The sequence below is a fragment of the Mustela lutreola genome, chromosome 2, assembly GCF_030435805.1.
Source record: "Mustela lutreola isolate mMusLut2 chromosome 2, mMusLut2.pri, whole genome shotgun sequence".
Lineage (NCBI taxonomy): Eukaryota > Metazoa > Chordata > Mammalia > Carnivora > Mustelidae > Mustela > Mustela lutreola.
Genome location: NC_081291.1, coordinates 13,118,328 through 13,137,021, shown reverse-complemented (window position 1 = coordinate 13,137,021; position 18,694 = coordinate 13,118,328). Strand labels below are relative to the sequence as shown.

Genomic DNA, 18,694 nt, shown 5'->3' with positions numbered 1-18,694 from the left:
TGCCGGGCGCGTCGGCCGGCGCGAGGCGGTGACGCGAGGCAGCGGTAACCAATGGGGATCGGCGTTGGCCGGCGCTCCCGCCCCTACCCGGCCCCGCCCCCGCCCGGCGTCGGGCCGTCGGACGGGCGGGAAGAGGTGGCCGCTCGGGCAGGATGGCTGCGGCGGCGGCGGTGGGCGCGGGCGCGGGGGCGGGGAGCCCGGGGGCGGCGGGCGGCAGCGGCGGGGCGCGCGAGGGCGCACGGGTAGCGGCGCTGTGCCTACTGTGGTACGCGCTGAGCGCGGGTGGTAACGTGGTCAACAAGGTGATCCTGAGCGCCTTCCCGTTCCCCGTGACCGTGTCGCTGTGCCACATCCTGGCGCTGTGCGCGGGGCTCCCGCCGCTGCTGCGCGCCTGGCGCGTGCCCCCCGCGCCGCCCGTCTCGGGCCCCGGGCCCGGCCCGCATCCGTCTCCCGGCCCGCTGCTGCCGCCGCGCTTCTACCCGCGCTACGTGCTGCCACTCGCCTTCGGCAAGTACTTCGCGTCCGTGTCAGCGCACGTCAGCATCTGGAAGGTGCCAGTGTCCTACGCGCACACCGGTGGGTGCCGGGGCCGGCCTGGGGTGCGGCGGCCGGGACGTGCCACCTGGGGTTTCGGCGCTTGGATGGGAGTGCGCTGGCCCAGTTTCGGCCCGACTGCCTGAGAAGTCAACTTCTATCGGGAAGGCGCTAGGGGCCAACAAGGCTTGTAGCAGGGGAGGGACTCGCACAAGAGTTTTGGGAGGGAAATGGCTGAGAAGAGAACTGGGAGCTGAGCAGGGCGAATCACAACTGTTGGGTTGGGGGGAAGCCGCACAGAAGAAGGGCTGAGAGGGCAGGAAGGGGCTGCCAAACCCTCCCATCGCACCAGTGGAGTTGGGGTTAGGGTACCAGGGTGGGTTCTGGGACTGAGGCGTCTCCCTGAGAGCCCCTTGCCTCTCTTTGCAGTCAAGGCCACCATGCCCATCTGGGTGGTTCTCCTGTCCAGGATCATCATGAAGGAGAAGCAGAGCACCAAGGTAACCCAGAAGGGTTCTGGGCAGGTGGGGGCCTCAAGGGCTTCCTGGCTGGTACCCAGCTGGTGACCTTCCTCTCAAATCAGGAAATCAGCTTAGAGGCATCTAGTGGCCTTTTACTCCTAATGTTCTGTAATCGCTTTGGAGGCAGTAGTGTGTGTTCCTGAGTTGCTTCTGCTTTGTGGTCTCGGGGACGCTCCTGTCCCTCTCAGGTCCAGCTTTCCTCCACGTCTGGATTCCCTACGTGTGGTTGCTGGTAGGCAGTGACTTGGTCCTATCCTGGCCAGCTACCACGTGCCCCTCCAGGGGGACCAGGGATAGAACATCTGACGCCTTGCTGGAGCTCTGACAAGGTTTTGCTTCTTTGCAAGTGACAGCGGTCAGGTTGGGGACTTTTGGGGTCAGAAGTGAGATTGCCAGTCAAAACAGTCTGATTTTGGCAAAACCCAGCAAAGTCTTCAAAATAAAAACCACCAGGAATTGTGAGTGTCTGGGAGTGGAAGTGAAAGCAACACGCAGAGGCTAGGACTGCATAAGGAAGATGCTTTGGGCACAATCCAGAGTCTGTTCAGGATGCCAAGCCAGGGTATTTCCTGCCTTGGGGTGAGAGAAGCTGCGGCTTCAGCCAGAGACAGACTTGCTCCGTGTCCTTAAGTGGAAGTGGGACTCCTGTTGTCCCAGCTGGAATCCATTTCATGCTGGACAGAGCGCTTCTTTTCTACGTGGTTGGTTTCTGGCATCCTGTATTTTATGTAACCCAGGGTGGCAGTGCCCTGGATCGACTTATGGAAATGGGGCCACCCCTGGCTGATTTTTTTGTTTCAGCCTTTTTTTTCTCTGCAAGACCTGGGTGTGCTCTGTAGCCCCCCCCCCCAGGGTGATGTCAGGTGTGACTTGTCTCCATGGGTCGGAGTTGCCTGGAAGGTGTGCAGCTTTGTCAGTCGATAATCACATCGTGTTTATCAGGTTTCCCAGCTGTATGGGACATTGTACCTGGCTTGGGCAAGGAGCCGGTCCCTGACACAGTGCTGAAGGACTGAGGAATGGTCTAGGCCAGGACTAATGATAAAGACAGAATATGTATGGATCCACCCTACGAGATAGATAAGGCAGGTAATTGTCATTCTTGATCTCAGCTGAAGAGATGGGACGTAAAGGGGCGAGTCAAGTGCCTGAGGCCCACAGCCCATAGTGGGGGAGCTAGAATTGAGCAAACCCCCCCAGTCCAGAGCCCTTGCTCTCTCCTCCGGGGGGGATGAGAAGGTTTCACCAACCCCTCCTAAAATGTCTGCAGTGCTTTAAAGTGTCCTTTGTAGGAGGAGGGTGAGCTGGGGAGTCAGAAAAGCTAGGTGTCGAAAATGGATCCTATTTTTCTGGAAGTTTGGAGCCATTTAGCCACCCAAGCTTAGGGACCATTGCATACACTTGGTCTTGGAAAGCTTGGATCTTCTCGAAAGGCTCCTGTCACGGCACTAACTCTTCATTCAGCCAGCACTTACTGGGCGTGTGCTATGTGCTGGGTGCTAGGACAGAGTATTGATTGAGGACCTGCGGAGCAGACGGGCCCTTTTAGTGAGTGGAGAACACTGCCCCAAAACACCAGCACAGGGACCTGATGGGGGCTTGCGGGGGAGCTGAAAGTTCTCCTGGTCTGTGAACTGAGACCTGAGGGGGATGGAGGTTTCTAGCAGGAGAAGGCACAGAGGGAATGTCCCAGCCAAGGGTAACTGCGTGTTGGAAGAGACCAAACTAAGAGGGTACCTGGCCAGCCTCTCTGAGGACCGGGATTTTAGGCCTTGGTGTGTTGGTGGCGGCAGCCGAGTAGAGCTGTTAGGGCCCCTGTTTGTGGCCCTGAGCTGGGGCACTTAGTGGAAATGACCATGTAGGACGTGGGGCCACAGAGTGACACAGCCTGGCCCCAGGGATTCTGCCCCATCTGCACCTCCAGCACCACTATCACAGCGGGGGTAGGTGGAATCCCTTTGCTGAGGGAGGGGAGAGCAGCTAATGCTGCTCCAGGCATCTGTGTCAGGCAGCCTGGCTCAGCTGCTGCCATCAGCCCCTCCTGCCCTCCTCCTGCAGGTGTACCTGTCACTCATCCCCATCATCAGCGGCGTCCTGCTGGCCACTGTCACCGAGTTGTCCTTCGACATGTGGGGGCTCATCAGTGCCCTCGCTGCCACACTGTGCTTCTCGCTTCAGAATATTTTCTCCAAAAAGGTATTTGGGCACTATCTGAGAAATGTCTGATGACTGGGGGAGTGGCACAGGTGAGAGAGTGGGCAATAGGGATCTCTGTGGTGTTGGAACAAGGAAAGAATCCTGGTGTCCTTCTGCTGGTTTTGTATTTGTTTCATTTTTTTTTTTCAAGAGTTTGTTTCCTGTTATAAAATCAGCATATGCTCAGTGTGAAAAAATAAAGGGCCCCCTTCCCCCCGAGATCAGAAAACTTACTGAGCACCTACTACGTGTCAGGCTTTGTAGTGGGTGTGGGAGATGAGTAATCAGTAGAGACCTGCCCCCTGCCCGGGCGGCCCCACACTGAGTAGTCACAGAAGTGTCCCCTAAAGAGAACTACTATTAATGCTAGGGGACTTTTCTGCACAGTGTTTAGAGTTGTAATATTACAGATACGTTTCAGAATTTTGCTTTGTATATTTACTATTTATGACATTCTCCCATATCATTAAAAAATACTGCTCTAACTCCTGTAATACACTCTTTTCTGACACCACAGTCACTGCAGTCAGTTCCCCGACTGCAGTGCAGGCTGTTTCCAACTCTTCGTCATACGTAATGCAGTAATGGGGGGCGCCTGGGTGGCTCAGTCAGTGAAGCATCTGCCTTTGGCTCAGGTCATGATCCCAGGGTCCTGGGATGGATGGATCCCCACATCTGGGTTCGCTGCTCAGCAGGGAGTCTGCTGCTCCCTCTGCCTCTGCCCTTCCCCCTGCTCCTTTTCTCTCTCTCTCTCACTCTTTCAAATAAATGAAATCTTTAAAAAAAAAAGAAAAGAAAAAAAAGTAACACAGTAAACATCTCTGTGCCTAACGTTTTCCTGTCTGTCAATTTAATTTTCTTATGGAGGCTTAGCGTTCCTGGGCTGGAGTGTATGAGATGCTTTTGGGTCCTGATACACTTTGCCTGGTTGTATTCTGGAACAGCTGTATGCCAATTTAGACAAAGAGCAGCAAGATTTCAGAGTGTCTGTTTCACTGCAGCTTCACCAGAACTGGATGTTGCTGGGTTTTTGTTTTTGTTTTTCCATTTCTCAGCCCTTCTTATTTGTTTGGGGTATTTTTGTCTCACTGCAGGTGCATTTGTAGGTTTGGTGGTCAGGGTCAGATGTCAGGGCTAAGGTACAGTCACCGTGTTTGGGACCTGGCTAACAAGCCCTTCTTGGCACGTAGCCTTTAAAAAGGTTTTTCTCTCTTTAGGTATTGAGAGATTCTCGGATCCACCATCTCCGGCTCCTGAACATCTTGGGCTGCCACGCTGTCTTCTTTATGATCCCCACGTGGGTCCTGGTGGACCTTTCAGCTTTCCTGGTCAGCAGCGACCTGGTGAGTTGGCCAGCACAGTGAACACACCCTTTTCTTGATTGGTTTCAGATTAGTTGCTTTGTCGGGGAGTTAAACCTTGTTGACTTTGGAACATCTGGGGCCCCTGGCAGCCAGCCCTCTTAACACTTTGTCATGACTCATTGCTCGTGCAGTCGAGGAAGTCAGCTTCCTTTGCGTTTCCTCCTCCAGCAGGCTAGGTCTCAGGTGTCGACAGCTGCTGCATTTGTGCCAGTGGCATCAGGAACTAAAAAAAATGCCTGCACGGGCAACTCTCCTGTCCTGACAGTCTGTTCAGGTCTCACTTGGACTTGTTAAAACTGCACTTGAATTGCTGGTTTCCTTTCTCGGTGTCCTTTGTCCGTATTCCCGTTTGCTGTGGAGGGATCCACAGCGCTCCGAGTGTGGGCAAGAGGATCTTCCCACCACCCGCCAGGCCAGCCTCCAGACAGTGCATTAGAAACCCAGGGGCAGGGGACAGTGAGGAGAGGTGTGGTTTTTCCAAGCCTGAGTTACAGAGAGGGGAGGGAATGTGTCTCAGGGCTTAATGAGGCCTGCTGGGAGTTCTCGACTTTGGTCTTTCATCCTTAGCTTACCTGTAGGTGTAGTGCTTGCACATTAGCTCCAGGCTCTTGAGGAGACTGGCTCCGTTCTAACCTACTGTCCTTATTGATTATCCATAAGTTAACAGAGAACTTTCCATCATCAACCAAGACTTGTCACCTTGAAGTACATGAAAGTCAGTGCTTCTCTTTTTTTTCAATTACCAATTTTCAGAGGAGAGTTCTAGCGTACTGCAGATGTTAACTAGTGAGTTGTCGGGGAGGAGGGGTTGGTTTGGGGGCAGGGTGGGACAGTGTAGGAAGATCCTTCTGTTTTTGTGGGTTTTTTTGTTTTTTCTTTTTTCCCCCAGTATCATTGTCAGTTGTGTGTCCTGTTCTTTTCATATTCAAAGTCCAGGTGAATGGAGTCCTTCCCATTGGCCCCCTGGCCTTTCGCCATCTCAGGCCAGCTCAGGTCAGCCTTCGGTGGTTTTTGAGCCAGCGGGATGTTCTTTCTTATCTCCCGTCTCGCCTGTCCCAGACCTGCAGTCAGCCACTCCTTCCGGAGCCCAGGTTGCTGCTAATAAGGAGTGCTGTCCAGGGACACGGCCGCCGCGTATGCTTCCCGCTGCGGGGCTGCCCGTGCTTCCGTGTCTCTGCGGCGACAAGCTAGGGAAGTCCCACTGGGCCAGCGGGGAGAGTTCTACCAAATTCATTCCAGTGCTGGTTTAACATTACAGGACTTCCAGCTGCTGGCATTTTTAAATTTATATCTTTTCTGGTACCCTTGGTTCCTTGCCACATTTGTTCTTTATCCTATCCCAACTATTCACGTAGGGATTCTACCAAACACACACATAATCGCAGAGTGAGAATTCCCACGGGACAACAGGTAGGATACTGAGAGAAGCTTAAGGTTTCTTTGCTGCTCTTTCTGTCCTTAGGACATGTTCCATTAAAGATGTACAACTGGAATACCGTGTTTTTTTTGTTTTTTTTTAATTTGGAGTGAGAGAGATTGGGCACAAGCAGGGGGAGGGGCAGAGGGAGAGGGAGAATCCCAGGCAGATTCCACGCTGAGGGCGGCAGAGCCTGACTCGGGGCTCGATCGCAGGACCCTGAGTTCATGATCGGAGTTGAAATCCAGTCCAATGCTTAGCTGACTGTGCCACCCAGGCGCCCTTGGAACACTGTGTTCTAAGGGCAGTGGAAGTAATTGTTTTCACAATGCGTCTCTATCACCAGCTTGCCCAAGTGGGGGCAGGTGGGTTCTTTTCATTCCATTTGTTGTCATTTTTAGGCATGGCTTTTCTTTTCCGTACCCGATTTGTCAGGCCTTTATTATTTCCAAAGCCAGATGGCACGAGAAAGTTTATTCAAAGTCTGGCTTCAGTTCCCGTTACCTGCCCCCTTTCTTGTCCCTCCCCCATAGGCAGTCATGTTTATGCTCTTCGTTTACCCTTTCCGTGTTTCTTTTGGCAAGTATAAGCAAATCTGTATGTATTCCTACCTTTCTGCTCCCTACACAAAAAGTAACTTTTCAGATAGAAGAGAGCACCTGGCGGTTTTCGCTCAGACCTGTTCTGGGCACACCCCCCGTTAACATGTTTGTATTTAGGTCTTTTCTCATTCTTTGCTGATCGCTTTGGTGGCAGTTTTCCGACTCCATCCTGTGTTACAGCTCCTTGGTGTTTACACGGGTGCTCGCTTCGGCAGCACATATACTAAAACTTGGTGTTTACACGGATACGTGCACACAGAAACGTACTTAGAGGTTTTGCTCTGGTCGCTTTACTTCATTTGTATTCAGGGCATTTTTTAGTTTTTTCCAGTGATGACCTTCTTTGGAATACATTTGAGTAACCTGTTCCGTTTCTTGAGGCCACAGATACTTTGTACCTTCATGGGGCCCTCATAACGCTCCAACAGTAGCCCCAGGAGTAGCAGGATTTGAGCTGCCACAGTCTGAAGGCAGGGGGGGCCACCTCTCTGGGCTCCTCCTCTCTGCCCCATGTCTCCCACGCAGATGCCAGGTGACTTAGCTCTGCCCCAGTCCTGCGCTTCATAGCAGCAGGGGGAAGGATCGGACAGGAGAGCACCTCCTGGAGGACGGTGCGCCACGTTACCAAGAATCAAAGGCTCCAGTGGGGGGTCCTGCACACAGGCAGCCCCCCTGCAGACAGCCTGGCTGAAGCCAGACAGGATCGCTAGACTCTGGAGCAGGTGGCCCGGTTTTAAAGCTTGGACAGGATGAGTGAAGCAGCTGTTTGAAAATTGGAAAGTAAAAGGCAGTGGATATGCTGGGGTTGAAGATCCCATTTCAGAGCAGTGCTCAGTCAGCAGTCGGTTTGCCTCTCTTTTGCCTCCTGTATATCCAGCCTGGACTTGAGGCCGCCCGAATGTAGAAGTGGGCACTGGGTGAGGCAGGGCCAGAAGACCTCGCCTCCTGGATCAGGGAATGGGAAAGGGGAGTCCTGACGCTCAGAATAGGGGAAATGCCCTGTTGGGGATTTCTGGAATTGTTGTTTCTTGGTTCTCTTGTGTCCCAAGCCCCTGGCAATCCCGTGGTGGTGGTAGTGGTGGTGGAAGGGTCCCACAGCACCTGAAATGCTGAGTGAGGGCAACCTCCCCCCATGGTTAGAAAGTGGGATCAGTCCCCACTGAGTGTTTTTCTCATTTTCTCTGCCCACTGCTTGGTCCCAGGTGGAGGTGCAGTGGTAGGAAGGACACAGCAGAGTCGGGTAGTTAAGCCCCAGCTCTCTGATGAGAGGACTGAAAAGGGGAACTCTGGGAAGTGGCAAGTACCGAGGTAATCATGGAGAGGGAGGATGTCGGGAAACCATGTCAGAAAGCATCGTACAGGCCTGGGCTTACCCCTGGGCTGCACATGTGGGGATCTGATCCTAAGAGGAGACCAAAGACTTTGAAACTGAACTATGGGGTAGACTGCTGCCCCGATCCCAGACTGACCACTGGGTAGTGCACACTCAGGGTGGAGCCACATACCACCAGAAAGTCTTTGAAAACAGATCTTTTTATTGAAAACAGTATTTTGTTAATGATTTTTGGCTCACTGACCGTGAGGAATACCAGTTTTGTTGTACAGCCCAAAGTGTTCCCTAGTTTTCCATTTCCTAGAAAAGACTGTATAGAATTGGTATTTCTTTTTTCCTTAAGTGTTTGGTGAGTTTCCCAGTGAAATCGTCCAGGCCTGGTCATTTCTTTTCAAAAGATTTTAAATCCAGGGACTCTGCTCAGCAGGGAACCTGCTTCCTCCTCTCTCTCTCTGCCTGCCTTTCTGCCTACTTGTGATCTCTGTCTGTTAAATAAATAAATAAAATCTTAAAAAAAAAATGCAAGGCTAATTCAATATTTGAAGATCAATGTAGTCCGTAACAGTCTAACAGAAAAATCACATATTTATATCAACTGATGCAGAAAAGGCATTTGATACAAAGTCCAACATCGTTCATGAAAACAAAGTCAATAAACTAGAAATAGAAGGAAACTCCTTCAGCCTGATCAAAGGTATTTACAGCTAACATCATAATGATGAAAGACTAGGGGCTTTACTGCTAAATTCAGGAATAAGTTCAGGATGTTCACTCTCAGAATGCCTATTCCATATCATACTTGACATCCTGGCCAGTGCAATAGGACAAGAAAAAGAAATAAAGGAAATAGATTTGAAAGGAAGAAATAAAATTTTCTCTAACCAACAAAATCTTATTCTTTAGCATTAATTATAAATAAATGCTTAAATTTAATTTTTTGCCTTGGAAAAGGTGATGAAAAAATTGAGATACGTTACTCTATACAGGCATACTTTTTTTTAAGAAGATTTTATTTGACAGACAGAGATCACAAGTAGGCAGAGAGGCAGGCAGAGAGGGGGGGTGGGGGGAAGCAGGCTCCCCACTGAGCAGAGAGCCTGATGTGGGGACTCGATCCCAGGACCCTGGGATAGTGATCTGAGCTGAAGGCAGGGGCTTTAACCCACTGAGCCACCCAGGCGCCCCTATACAGGCATACTTTTTATTGGGCTTAGCTTTATCAGACTTCACAGATACTACATTTTTTTTTTTTAATAAATTGAAGGTTTGTGCCAACTCTGCAATCAAAGAAATCAATTGGTGCCATTTTTCCAACAGCATATGCTCACTTTGTGTCTCTGTTGTGTTTTAGTAATTCTCGCAAATCTTTGACTCGCTGAAAGCTCGGATGATAGCATTTTTGAGTAATAAAGTTTTGCACATTTAATTAAGGCATGCACATTTTTTTTTTTTATAAGATTTATGTTTTGTTTTGTTGTTGTTTTTTTTTTTTTATATTTTTTTCTTTAAGATTTTATTTATTTGTCAGAGAGAGCGAGCGAGAGCGAGCACAAGCAGACAGAGTGGAAGGCAGAGTCAGAGGGAGAAGCAGGCTCCCTGCGGAGCAAGGAGCCCGATGTGGGACTCGATCCCAGGACGCTGGGATCACGACCTGAGCCGAAGGCAGCTGCTTAACCAACTGAGCCACCCAGGCGTCCCAAGGCATGCACATTTTTAAGACATAATGATACTGTGCATTTAATAGACGATAGTATAGTGTGAACATAACTCATATATGCACTGAGAAGCAAAAAAATTCATTTGCTTTATTGCAGTATTTCCTTTACTTCAGTGGTCTGGAACCAAACCTGCAATATCGCCAAGGTGTGTGTGTGTGTGTGTGTGTGTGTGTGTGTGTGTGTAGATACATATTACATTTTTTTCTTAACATAGAAAAGCTTATTGGAAAATTTACATAGACAGGCAAAAGAACTGTAATGGTCAAAATATGTCTCAGAAAGAATAAACTTGGAGGAATCACATTACTTAATTGTAAGACTTAGGATAAAAGAACAGATACTGGTGAAGGGAGAGACACAGAAACCAGTGGAGCAGAATTGTGTGCAACAAAACACACAAATCTGCATAACTGATTTTTGACAGGTTTAAAGGCAATCAAAGGGGAAAGGATAAGTCCTTTTAACAAACGGTCTCAGAACAATTAGACATCGACATGCAAAAATCTGAGCCTTGACTTAAGACCTCACACATTACACAAAGCTTATAGTGCATTCTAGACTTAAATATAAGAGTAAAAATGGTAGGGGCACCTGGGTGACTTAGTACGCTGAACATCCGACTCTGGATCTCAGCTCAGGCCTTGATCTCAGGGTCGTGAGTTCAAGCCCTGCACCGGGCTCCGTGCTGAGTGTGGCACCTACTTTAAAAAAGCCTAAAAAATAGCTAAAATGATAACCTTTAGGAAACAAAAAAACAGGAGAGGGACATGTGGGTGGCTCAGTTGGCTGGACCTCTGCCTTTGGTTCAGGTCACCATCTCAGTTTCTTGGGATCGAGTCCTACTGGGCTCCTTGCTCAGAGGGGAGTCTGCTTCTCCCTCTGCCTGCCACTCCCTCTCTCTGACAAATAAATAAATAAAATCTTAAAAACAAACAGGAAAAAGTTCTTCATGACTTAGAACTCATTTTTAGACATTACAACAAAAACAAAGTCCATAAAGAAAAAATTGGTAAATGGAGTTTCATTGGAAAATGAATTGGAGTTTCTTCCAAGTTTAAAACTTTCAATCTGTGAAGACACTGCTAAGTGAAAAAAAAGACAGGCTACCAGCAGGGAGAAAATGTTTACAAGTGATGGAGGACTTGCATTCCGAATATATAAAGAACTCTCAAAACTCGGTAGTAAGACAACAGCTTGCTTAAAAATGGGCAAAAGACTTGAACAGACTTTTTCCCCACTGAGACTGCCCAGATGGCATATAAATAGGCAAGTGGGCCACTTCATACCTGTTAGAACGGCTACAGTAAAAACAAAAAAAACTATGTTGCTCAATAAGGCACAGCTAGAATGCTTATATATTGTTGGAGCAAATCCAAAATGGTACAGCCCCTCTAGAAAACTTGTGGGAGTCTCTTCTGAAGTTCAACACTTCCCATATGACCCAGCAATCTCACTTCTGGGTGTTAATTTTAGAAAAATGAAACTTAGGTTCCCACAAAAGCCTGTACACAAATGTTCATAGCAGTTCTACTCATGACCTCATGACGACGCAAAACCGGACAACCCAAGTGTCCTTCAACAAGTGAGTGGAAACAAAACAAAAAACCCAACCATGGTACATTCATACAATGGAACGTTACTTGGCAGTTAAAAAAAAAAACAAAGTCATCAGCTATTACTCCTTACGACAACTTGGATAGATGGCAGAGGCATTATTGCCGAGTGAAAGAAGCCTATCTGAGAAGTTTCCATTCTGTATCATTCCATGTGTAGGCCAATCTCTAAAAGACAGACCCAAGTTCAGTTGGTCAGGTTGTCTGACCCGATCTCAGCTCAGGTCTTGTGAGTTCAAGCTCCATGTTGGGCTCCAAATAAAATAAAATAAAATGAAAAATAACAGACAGACCTGGAGTGAAGGAGAACATATCAGTAGTTGCTTGGATTTGGGGAGTGGATTCATACAAAGAAGCCTGGGAGAGTGTTTTGGGGTGGTGACAGAGCTGTTCTGAATTCTGATTGTGGTGCTGGCTACGTGAATCAGTGCATGTGTTAAAACACATGGAACTATGTGCTGTGAGGAAGAAACACTTGACTCTATTCCAAGTCAGTTTTTTTTTTTTTTTTTTTTTTAAAGCTGGATTGGCTGGATTCCGTTTCTGAATGGTATCTATGCAAGCTGGCTGACTTGTAAAAATAGCTTCTAAGTCCCTAAGTCCGTATCAGTTGCCTCAGGGAAAGGCTGCGTAGAGAACAGGCCAGCTCACCACAGAAGCGTGCTGGTGGGCTCTTGTGCCTTTCAGAGGTCATTATCCCAACGAGGGGCCAAAGTCAGGGTGGCTTTGAGCAGGTTACCTAAGTGTATCTTGCTCTCCTTTGAGAGGACCTCATGATCCTTCCAGCTCAGAGGGTGGCAGAGATGGATCAGGCCACCATTCTAAGACTTCCAGCTCCCATCCTGGCAGGGCCACTAAGTGCCACCTTCCTGAAGGGATCTGGCCATGTCCTCTGGCCAGTACCGATGCAGCCTGGGAATTGGGATGCAGGTGCCACCGAGCAGCTATGGCTTTGCTCCCTCCACTGAGCCACGCTGGGTCTTGAGGCTTCTCTGTTCTCAGAGGACAGAGGGACATGGGGATTGTCCCAGCACTCCAGCCTATGTCAGACACTGGAGCTGTCCATGTCTGGTGTACTGTCTCCTGAGGTCGTTCCACTGGCCTGGCAGACCTGCCCTAAAGCAGCCTCTCGGTTCCCCAGGATGGGTACTGTGGTGGGACTGGGAGGTGGGGAGGCACGGGTGTGGTGTCGCATGCCTTCTGGTATCCAGCCGTGGAGAGATGGCCACAATGTTCCTGGAGAGATGGCCACAATGTTCCGTGCTGGGAATCCCTGCCACCTGGCCGGGCAGCACCCTCCTGACTGTTGCCTGTTCAGCCCAGACTCTCTGCAGGGGGGTGGGGTTCTGTGGTCAGGGTGCCTGCTAGTTGTGAGTTCTTAACTTCTAGACCCTTTTAATCGGAGTGCTTTATTCTGGTGGGTCACACGGTTACTCGAGTTTTGATAAAATCTCCCTTTTGGGTTGGGGTTGTTTTAACGTACTTTCACAGCCTCTTCTGTGGCAGAGAGGAAGAAGTGTGACCTGAAAGGTCAGGTGGCTTGGGTGTGGGTGGGAGGAGTCTCCCAGTGACAGGGCAGACCCAGGGCTTCTGGCTCCTAGCCTGGGGCTCCTGTGTTACTAGGTTCTTTGCATACTGCCCCGGGGGGCTGCCTCCCAATCCCGTGGAAGGCATCGTGTCTGCCTCCGTCTGAATGTTTGTGTCTGGTGCAGCCCCCCCACCACTGCCAAATTTCTGTGTGAAACTCTCTCTCCCAAGATGATGGTATTCCGGGGTGGGGCCTTTGGGAGGCCCGAAGGGTGGAGTTCTCATCAAACGGGATTTGTGTCCTTATAAAAGGAGACCCCAGTGACCTCTCTTGCCCTTCCACATGAGGGCACTGTGAGTGGACCCCACCTATGAATGGGGAAGCCCACACCAGGCACTGGGTCTCCTTGACCTTGAACTCCCCAGCTTCCAGAACTGTGAGAAACAGCTATTATTTATAAGTACCCCTCATCCAGCCAGCCTGTGGTATTTTGCTCTAGCAGCTCGACTGGACCAGGACAGTGTCCAGTAAGCAGACCTCGCTCTGCTAATCCCGGAGCGCCCAGTCCTCGCTGTCAGAGACAAGGGAGGCTTCAGTTCACATGAGGCCCTCTACCCTTTGGGCACCTGCCTTGGCCTCTTGGAGCCTCCAGATCCTCAGTAGGAATGAAGCTAATTATCGTTGTCATCGTGCAGATGACGCCCCTGCTAGGACTCACCACACCGCTGCATCTGCCCCCCGACAACACTGACCCCGGGCAGCCCCTCTGCGCCCCTCCTCGACCTCTCCTGGGGCCAGTGTGTGACCCCGGTGCTGTTCTTGCTTCCCCGTCTCTACAGACCTATGTGTCCCAGTGGCCCTGGACACTCCTGCTCCTGGCTGTCAGCGGCTTCTGTAACTTCGCGCAGAATGTCATCGCCTTCAGCATCCTCAACCTCATCAGCCCTCTGAGCTACTCTGTCGCAAATGCCACGAAGAGAATCATGGTCATCACGGTGTCCCTGATCATGCTGCAGAACCCGGTCACCAGCACCAATGTCCTGGGCATGATGACAGCCATCCTGGGGGTCTTTCTGTACAACAAAGTGAGTCTGGGGTGGGGGAGGCTGTTCCTTCGATGCCTAGGGAGGCACCAAGATTCGGGGAGGGGGAGAAGAAAGGGACCTCAGCAGGAGCTAAGAGGCTGGAGCCACAACTCCAGCTTTGTCACGGACTGGTTTATGGTGTTGGTGTGGCCCTACCTGGCCCAGCCTTCCTTCCTTTTCCCATGTAGATGATTCTAGGTCTGTGCCCCATTCCAGCCGTGGCTCTTGGGTCTATGCAGGCTTTGTCAGGGATTTCACTGTCTCATGAAGGCTCTGTTGGGTCCAGTGCAGAGACATAGGTGGCTCACAGGGAGGGCTGGCCGTGCCTGGGGCCTGCCTGGGTCACTGCTTCAGTGGGCCTTGAAGGGCTGCTCAGATACAAATTGTTGCCCTCTGTCCTGTGTGCGGGCGCCGGGGAAGGAGCCAGCCGTCTCACTGCTCTCTTGACCTTGCAGACCAAGTACGATGCCAATCAGCAGGCCCGCAAGCACCTCCTCCCAGTCACCACGGGGGACCTGAGCAGTAAGGAGCACCATCGGAGCCCCCTGGAGAAGCCCCACAATGGCATCCTCTTCCCCCAGCACGGGGACTATCAGTCCGGCCGCAACAACGTTTTAACAGATCATTTCCAGTACAGCCGGCAGAGCTACCCGAATTACAGTTTGAACCGTTATGACGTGTAGTCTAGACAACAGGGCGCTACTGTTGTGTGACTCCTTCCCCCACTCCCTAGCAGTACCAGAAACTTCTGACAACCAGTGAATGTACAACCCAGCTGAGGGGACGGTGCGTAACCATCAGCAGACCGCGGGGCTTCCCAGGCCCCCGGCGGCAGCAGGATGCTGCCCCACAGTAAGGACCACTGCCCTCAAGCTCCAGTGTTCCAGGCCCTTTCTTCCTGGAGTCTGTCCTCTGAGGGCTGTGTTGGTATGGAGATCTTGGCCCCGTTTTTACCTTTGTGGACTTACTCCCCAAGTCACATATTTGAGAGTCTAATTCTGCTTTCCAGATATTTCCAGATAACTCTCCGGAAAGGTGGGATCGCTGTGGATGCAGACCTCTGAGCAGGCCAGAGGGTTTCCTGGATGTCAAGGAAGGGACTTGGAGGGTGGTGCTTGAGAGGGACAGATTAGCTGCTTTCATTCCCCTGCTCAGATAGGTCAAGGGCTGAGGCGGGCGTGGAGCAGAGGAGCACGAGAGTTTACTAAAAGCATCTCCAACAACAAAGATGGACCCAGTTTCCGGTCAGCCCCATGGCCATTTGCCGTAGTTACCAGCGAATGTCCCAAAGAGAAAAGCTGCAATTAGCCTTGAATTCTTGGAGCCTACTTCTTTGACCTGCCCGTCAGAGCTGGTGTGTGTCCAGACCCAGAGGGAGGGCAGCCGCATTCTCCTGTTCTCTCACTTCCCTTGCCAGAGCAAGGGCATCTCTCCTCTCTGGGGACAGCAAAGAGGAAGTGACTGGGGGGCTGTCAGAAGGAGCATTAGGAAATCATGTCAGTGTTTCAAGCTCTATTTCTGTAACACTTGTTTTATCTTTTCTGATGAGTCTTCACCACTTCTGTGAAGACTTAGTAGGATATCTGGTGGGGAGATGTTAATTTCACAAGGATCTTGCACTTTTGGGGGGATATTTTGTAGTTGTATTTATGCCTTGGTCCCCTGTATGGGGCAGGGGACGCATGAGGGAGGACTGGGTTATGGATTGAAAACCCTTTTGTTCTTAAATGTTTAAAAACAAGAAAAGCTCCCTACTGGTGATGCCAGTCTTGATACCTTTCAGCATTGAAAGGAAGTGTCTTCAGGCTCCTCTATAACGGCCCCAGCTGCTGAAAGCGGAGTGAATCGAGAACATCATCTCAGTAGTTTGTGTAATAGACAAGACCACAGCACTTTGGATTCCATGACCTGATCTGGTGGTGTCTGCAGTAGGATCTGAATCATGTCCTGGTGAAGGGGAAGAGGGGTGAGCACTGAGCTATGGTTTGGGTTTAGATAAATCTCATCAGGAAAAGTACCTGGCCGCAGCAGGTAGCCCGTGAGCCAAAGTTCAGGTGAGTCTCCCAACTTCCCCAGCCTCACGAAAGGACCCTGCCCTCAGAGGGGACCAGTGCCTTGGCTGGTGGGGTCTTCGGTGATGTCTGCCTTCCTCCTTCAGCACTGTGCCCAACCTCTTGAATAGGCACTTGGAGCGAGAAGACGGGACAGTGGGTCACCCTTCACCTCCTGGTGAGTGAGGCGTTTTCCCATCAGAGGAAGTATCATAGCTTATGATCGACTCCTGGTTTGGTTACTCCGTCAGCTTATGGATGGGCTGTTCCTGGAGAGGTCCCCTGGTCCCCTTCTGGCCTGATTTTATGCACCACTGGCTTCAGGTCCCTGTGCCGTTCATTTGCTTTGTAATTACTCTGGTCCCAAGTTTTGAGACAGCTACTGTGTAAAACGGGAAGGAGACATCCCAAAGGGGATCTGGGAAACAGCTTGCTGAGGGCCTCCACCAGGGGCACTACAGTCCATAGCTGAACTTTTCTCACTGGGGAAGAGCAACAAATGGGGACAATTTTGCACCACAAAGATATTATAGTGGTTGTCTTTGTGATTACAGTAACTGATTCCTTGGACAGACAATTGAACTCCAAAATGAACTTACACGTCTTGTCAGTTTTAATGAAATTCCTGATGTTGCTAAAATTTGTATATTGATTTGTTTTCCCTGTTCCAATGCAAGATCTGCTGGTGAGGGGAAATGACTGGTTTTATTACGGTTTATAAATTAATAAATGGGGTATTTAATTCTGTACATAAATCTACAGCAAGTACATACACTGGAATGAATGAGACAATCATATTAGACCAAATCATATCAAAAAACAAAGACATACTTTTGAGACTTGAAGGTTCAGAGCTGACACTGACCTCCTGAAGGCCAGTTTTCCAGGCGCTTTGGCCCTGGCCCATGACCCGAACCCCACTCCCACAGTCACCTTTGCAGCTCTGTTCCCCTCACCCTCCTCCCGGCTGGGGTTTGTGGTAGCAAATTAGTCTACCCACCCTTGGTATGGTCTGCCTGCGACACTAACTCAAACCCAACTCCTTCATTTTATAGAAGGGGAAACAGGCTCAGAGGGCATTTCTGAATAGTGTTTGTTCACTATTTGAGATTTGGTGTGGACTTTTTAAGCACCTTAAGTCATTCGTTATAGGGAAAATCAAACCCCTATTCAAAGGAGAGAAACCAAGTATGTTGAAGTGAAGCAGCACTTGGGATTTCCGAATTTTGCTGTGTATTTGGCATACGTCATGGAGCAGGCCCTTTTTATTACTGGGACATAACCAGGCCTGGATACCTTAAGGTCTTACAGCCTTAAGGGAACAGAACATTAAATTATTCAAGGAACTGAAAATTGTGAATTCTTTTTTTCAACTGTCACCTATTTTTAAGACTTAAATGCTATAGACTTCTGTGGGAATGATACTGTGTGTATATTCATTGATGGCATTTACCAAAAATAAACAGTGCTCACCAGGGAATCACCATTGGTCTTAATTTGTCAGTGAGGGTCTTTCTGAATGACCCTGTCTTCAGTGTGCCCAGCAAGAAAACTGAGACAAAGAGCAAACCAACTTGATTCTCACATTAGAGCAGACTGCAACCTTTTTTTTTTCCTGAGCCCAAAATTAGGACATGAGATTTGTAAATTCACGAGACGGTAGAATAAAACTAGAGTCACAGCTCAGCAGTTCACGACACGCCTTTATTGAACAGAGTAACATGGAAAACCCAAGAAGAGCTGGCAGCTGTGCTCATGAAGGGTATTTCTGAGGAACAGCAGCTAATACAGAGGCCCTCCTACATGCTCAACGTGCTGGTGGATTTCTCCCCCACAATCCTTGTAAGCACTCTGTTTGCTTTATTAACCACACAGATGAAAATGAGGCTCCCAGAGGTCGTCACTTGTCTAGAGTCACAGTAAGTCTGCCCCCAGAGTCCGTGTCCCCCATGCTGACTCAGAAACGATGTCCCAACAGCATTTCCTTCGGTAGCAGCTGAAGGGTAGGAGTTTCTGCCAAAACAACTGCCCACAGCCTCTTAATTCATAATCCTTTTGTTCAATGATTTACTGACACTTCATACGCGTCAGGTACAGGAAACAGATCCATAAGGCTCAGAGCACGCTTGGCTTCATTTACAATGTGTAACTAAGTGGTACACAGGTGCTATATTGGAGGGAAGTAAAAATACTAAGGGAACTCTGGGGAGGAGTAATTATCTGAGGGGAGCAGAATGTTTTGACTTGCACTTATGATTCTCCGGGATATTTTATCTGCATATTTTGTATTCATCTCATTTAATCATCAGCACCCGAAAGATTAGCCCCATTTTAGAAGAAGCGGAAACAAGGTCCTGCTGGGGCCTCCCAGCAGGGCTGGAAGCCGGGAGTGTCTGACGCCAAGCCAGGGCCCTTCGTCCTGCAGAGCAGCCAAGATAAAGTGAGCGGTTTCATTTAGCCTCACCTTGTCAACTATTCCTAAGATGGGCCAGTGCCATTTGAGGTGTATCTTTTCACTGCAGTTGCCTGGGCCACAATGCCACCGTTTAAGACCCTGAAGGAGCCACCCTGTCTGGGCGACCTGGTGGCTCTAGTTGGCCACTGCAGTTCCAACAAGCCAGGGGCCTGTTCCTGCAGAGTAAGAGGTCGTGCTGTGCTGGGTGTGGCTCCACTGTTCGACACTGGTCTCAACTCCTACCTGGGAGGGTCCTCTCCAAGCACAGGAATTCTAT

The 18,694-nt window shown here is 49.9% G+C and overlaps 1 protein-coding gene across 1 annotated transcript; it reads left to right on the top strand.

The window, feature by feature from the left end:
- The first annotated feature begins 104 nt into the window (after positions 1-104).
- Positions 105-17,442, top strand: SLC35E1 (solute carrier family 35 member E1). Its single transcript, XM_059160375.1, has 6 exons — positions 105-576; positions 964-1,034; positions 3,114-3,251; positions 4,469-4,594; positions 13,666-13,911; positions 14,367-17,442. The coding sequence occupies exons 1-6, from the start codon at positions 153-155 to the stop codon at positions 14,592-14,594; spliced, it is 1,233 nt and encodes a 410-aa protein (XP_059016358.1). The 5' UTR covers positions 105-152; the 3' UTR covers positions 14,595-17,442.
- Positions 17,443-18,694: the final 1,252 nt, after the last annotated feature.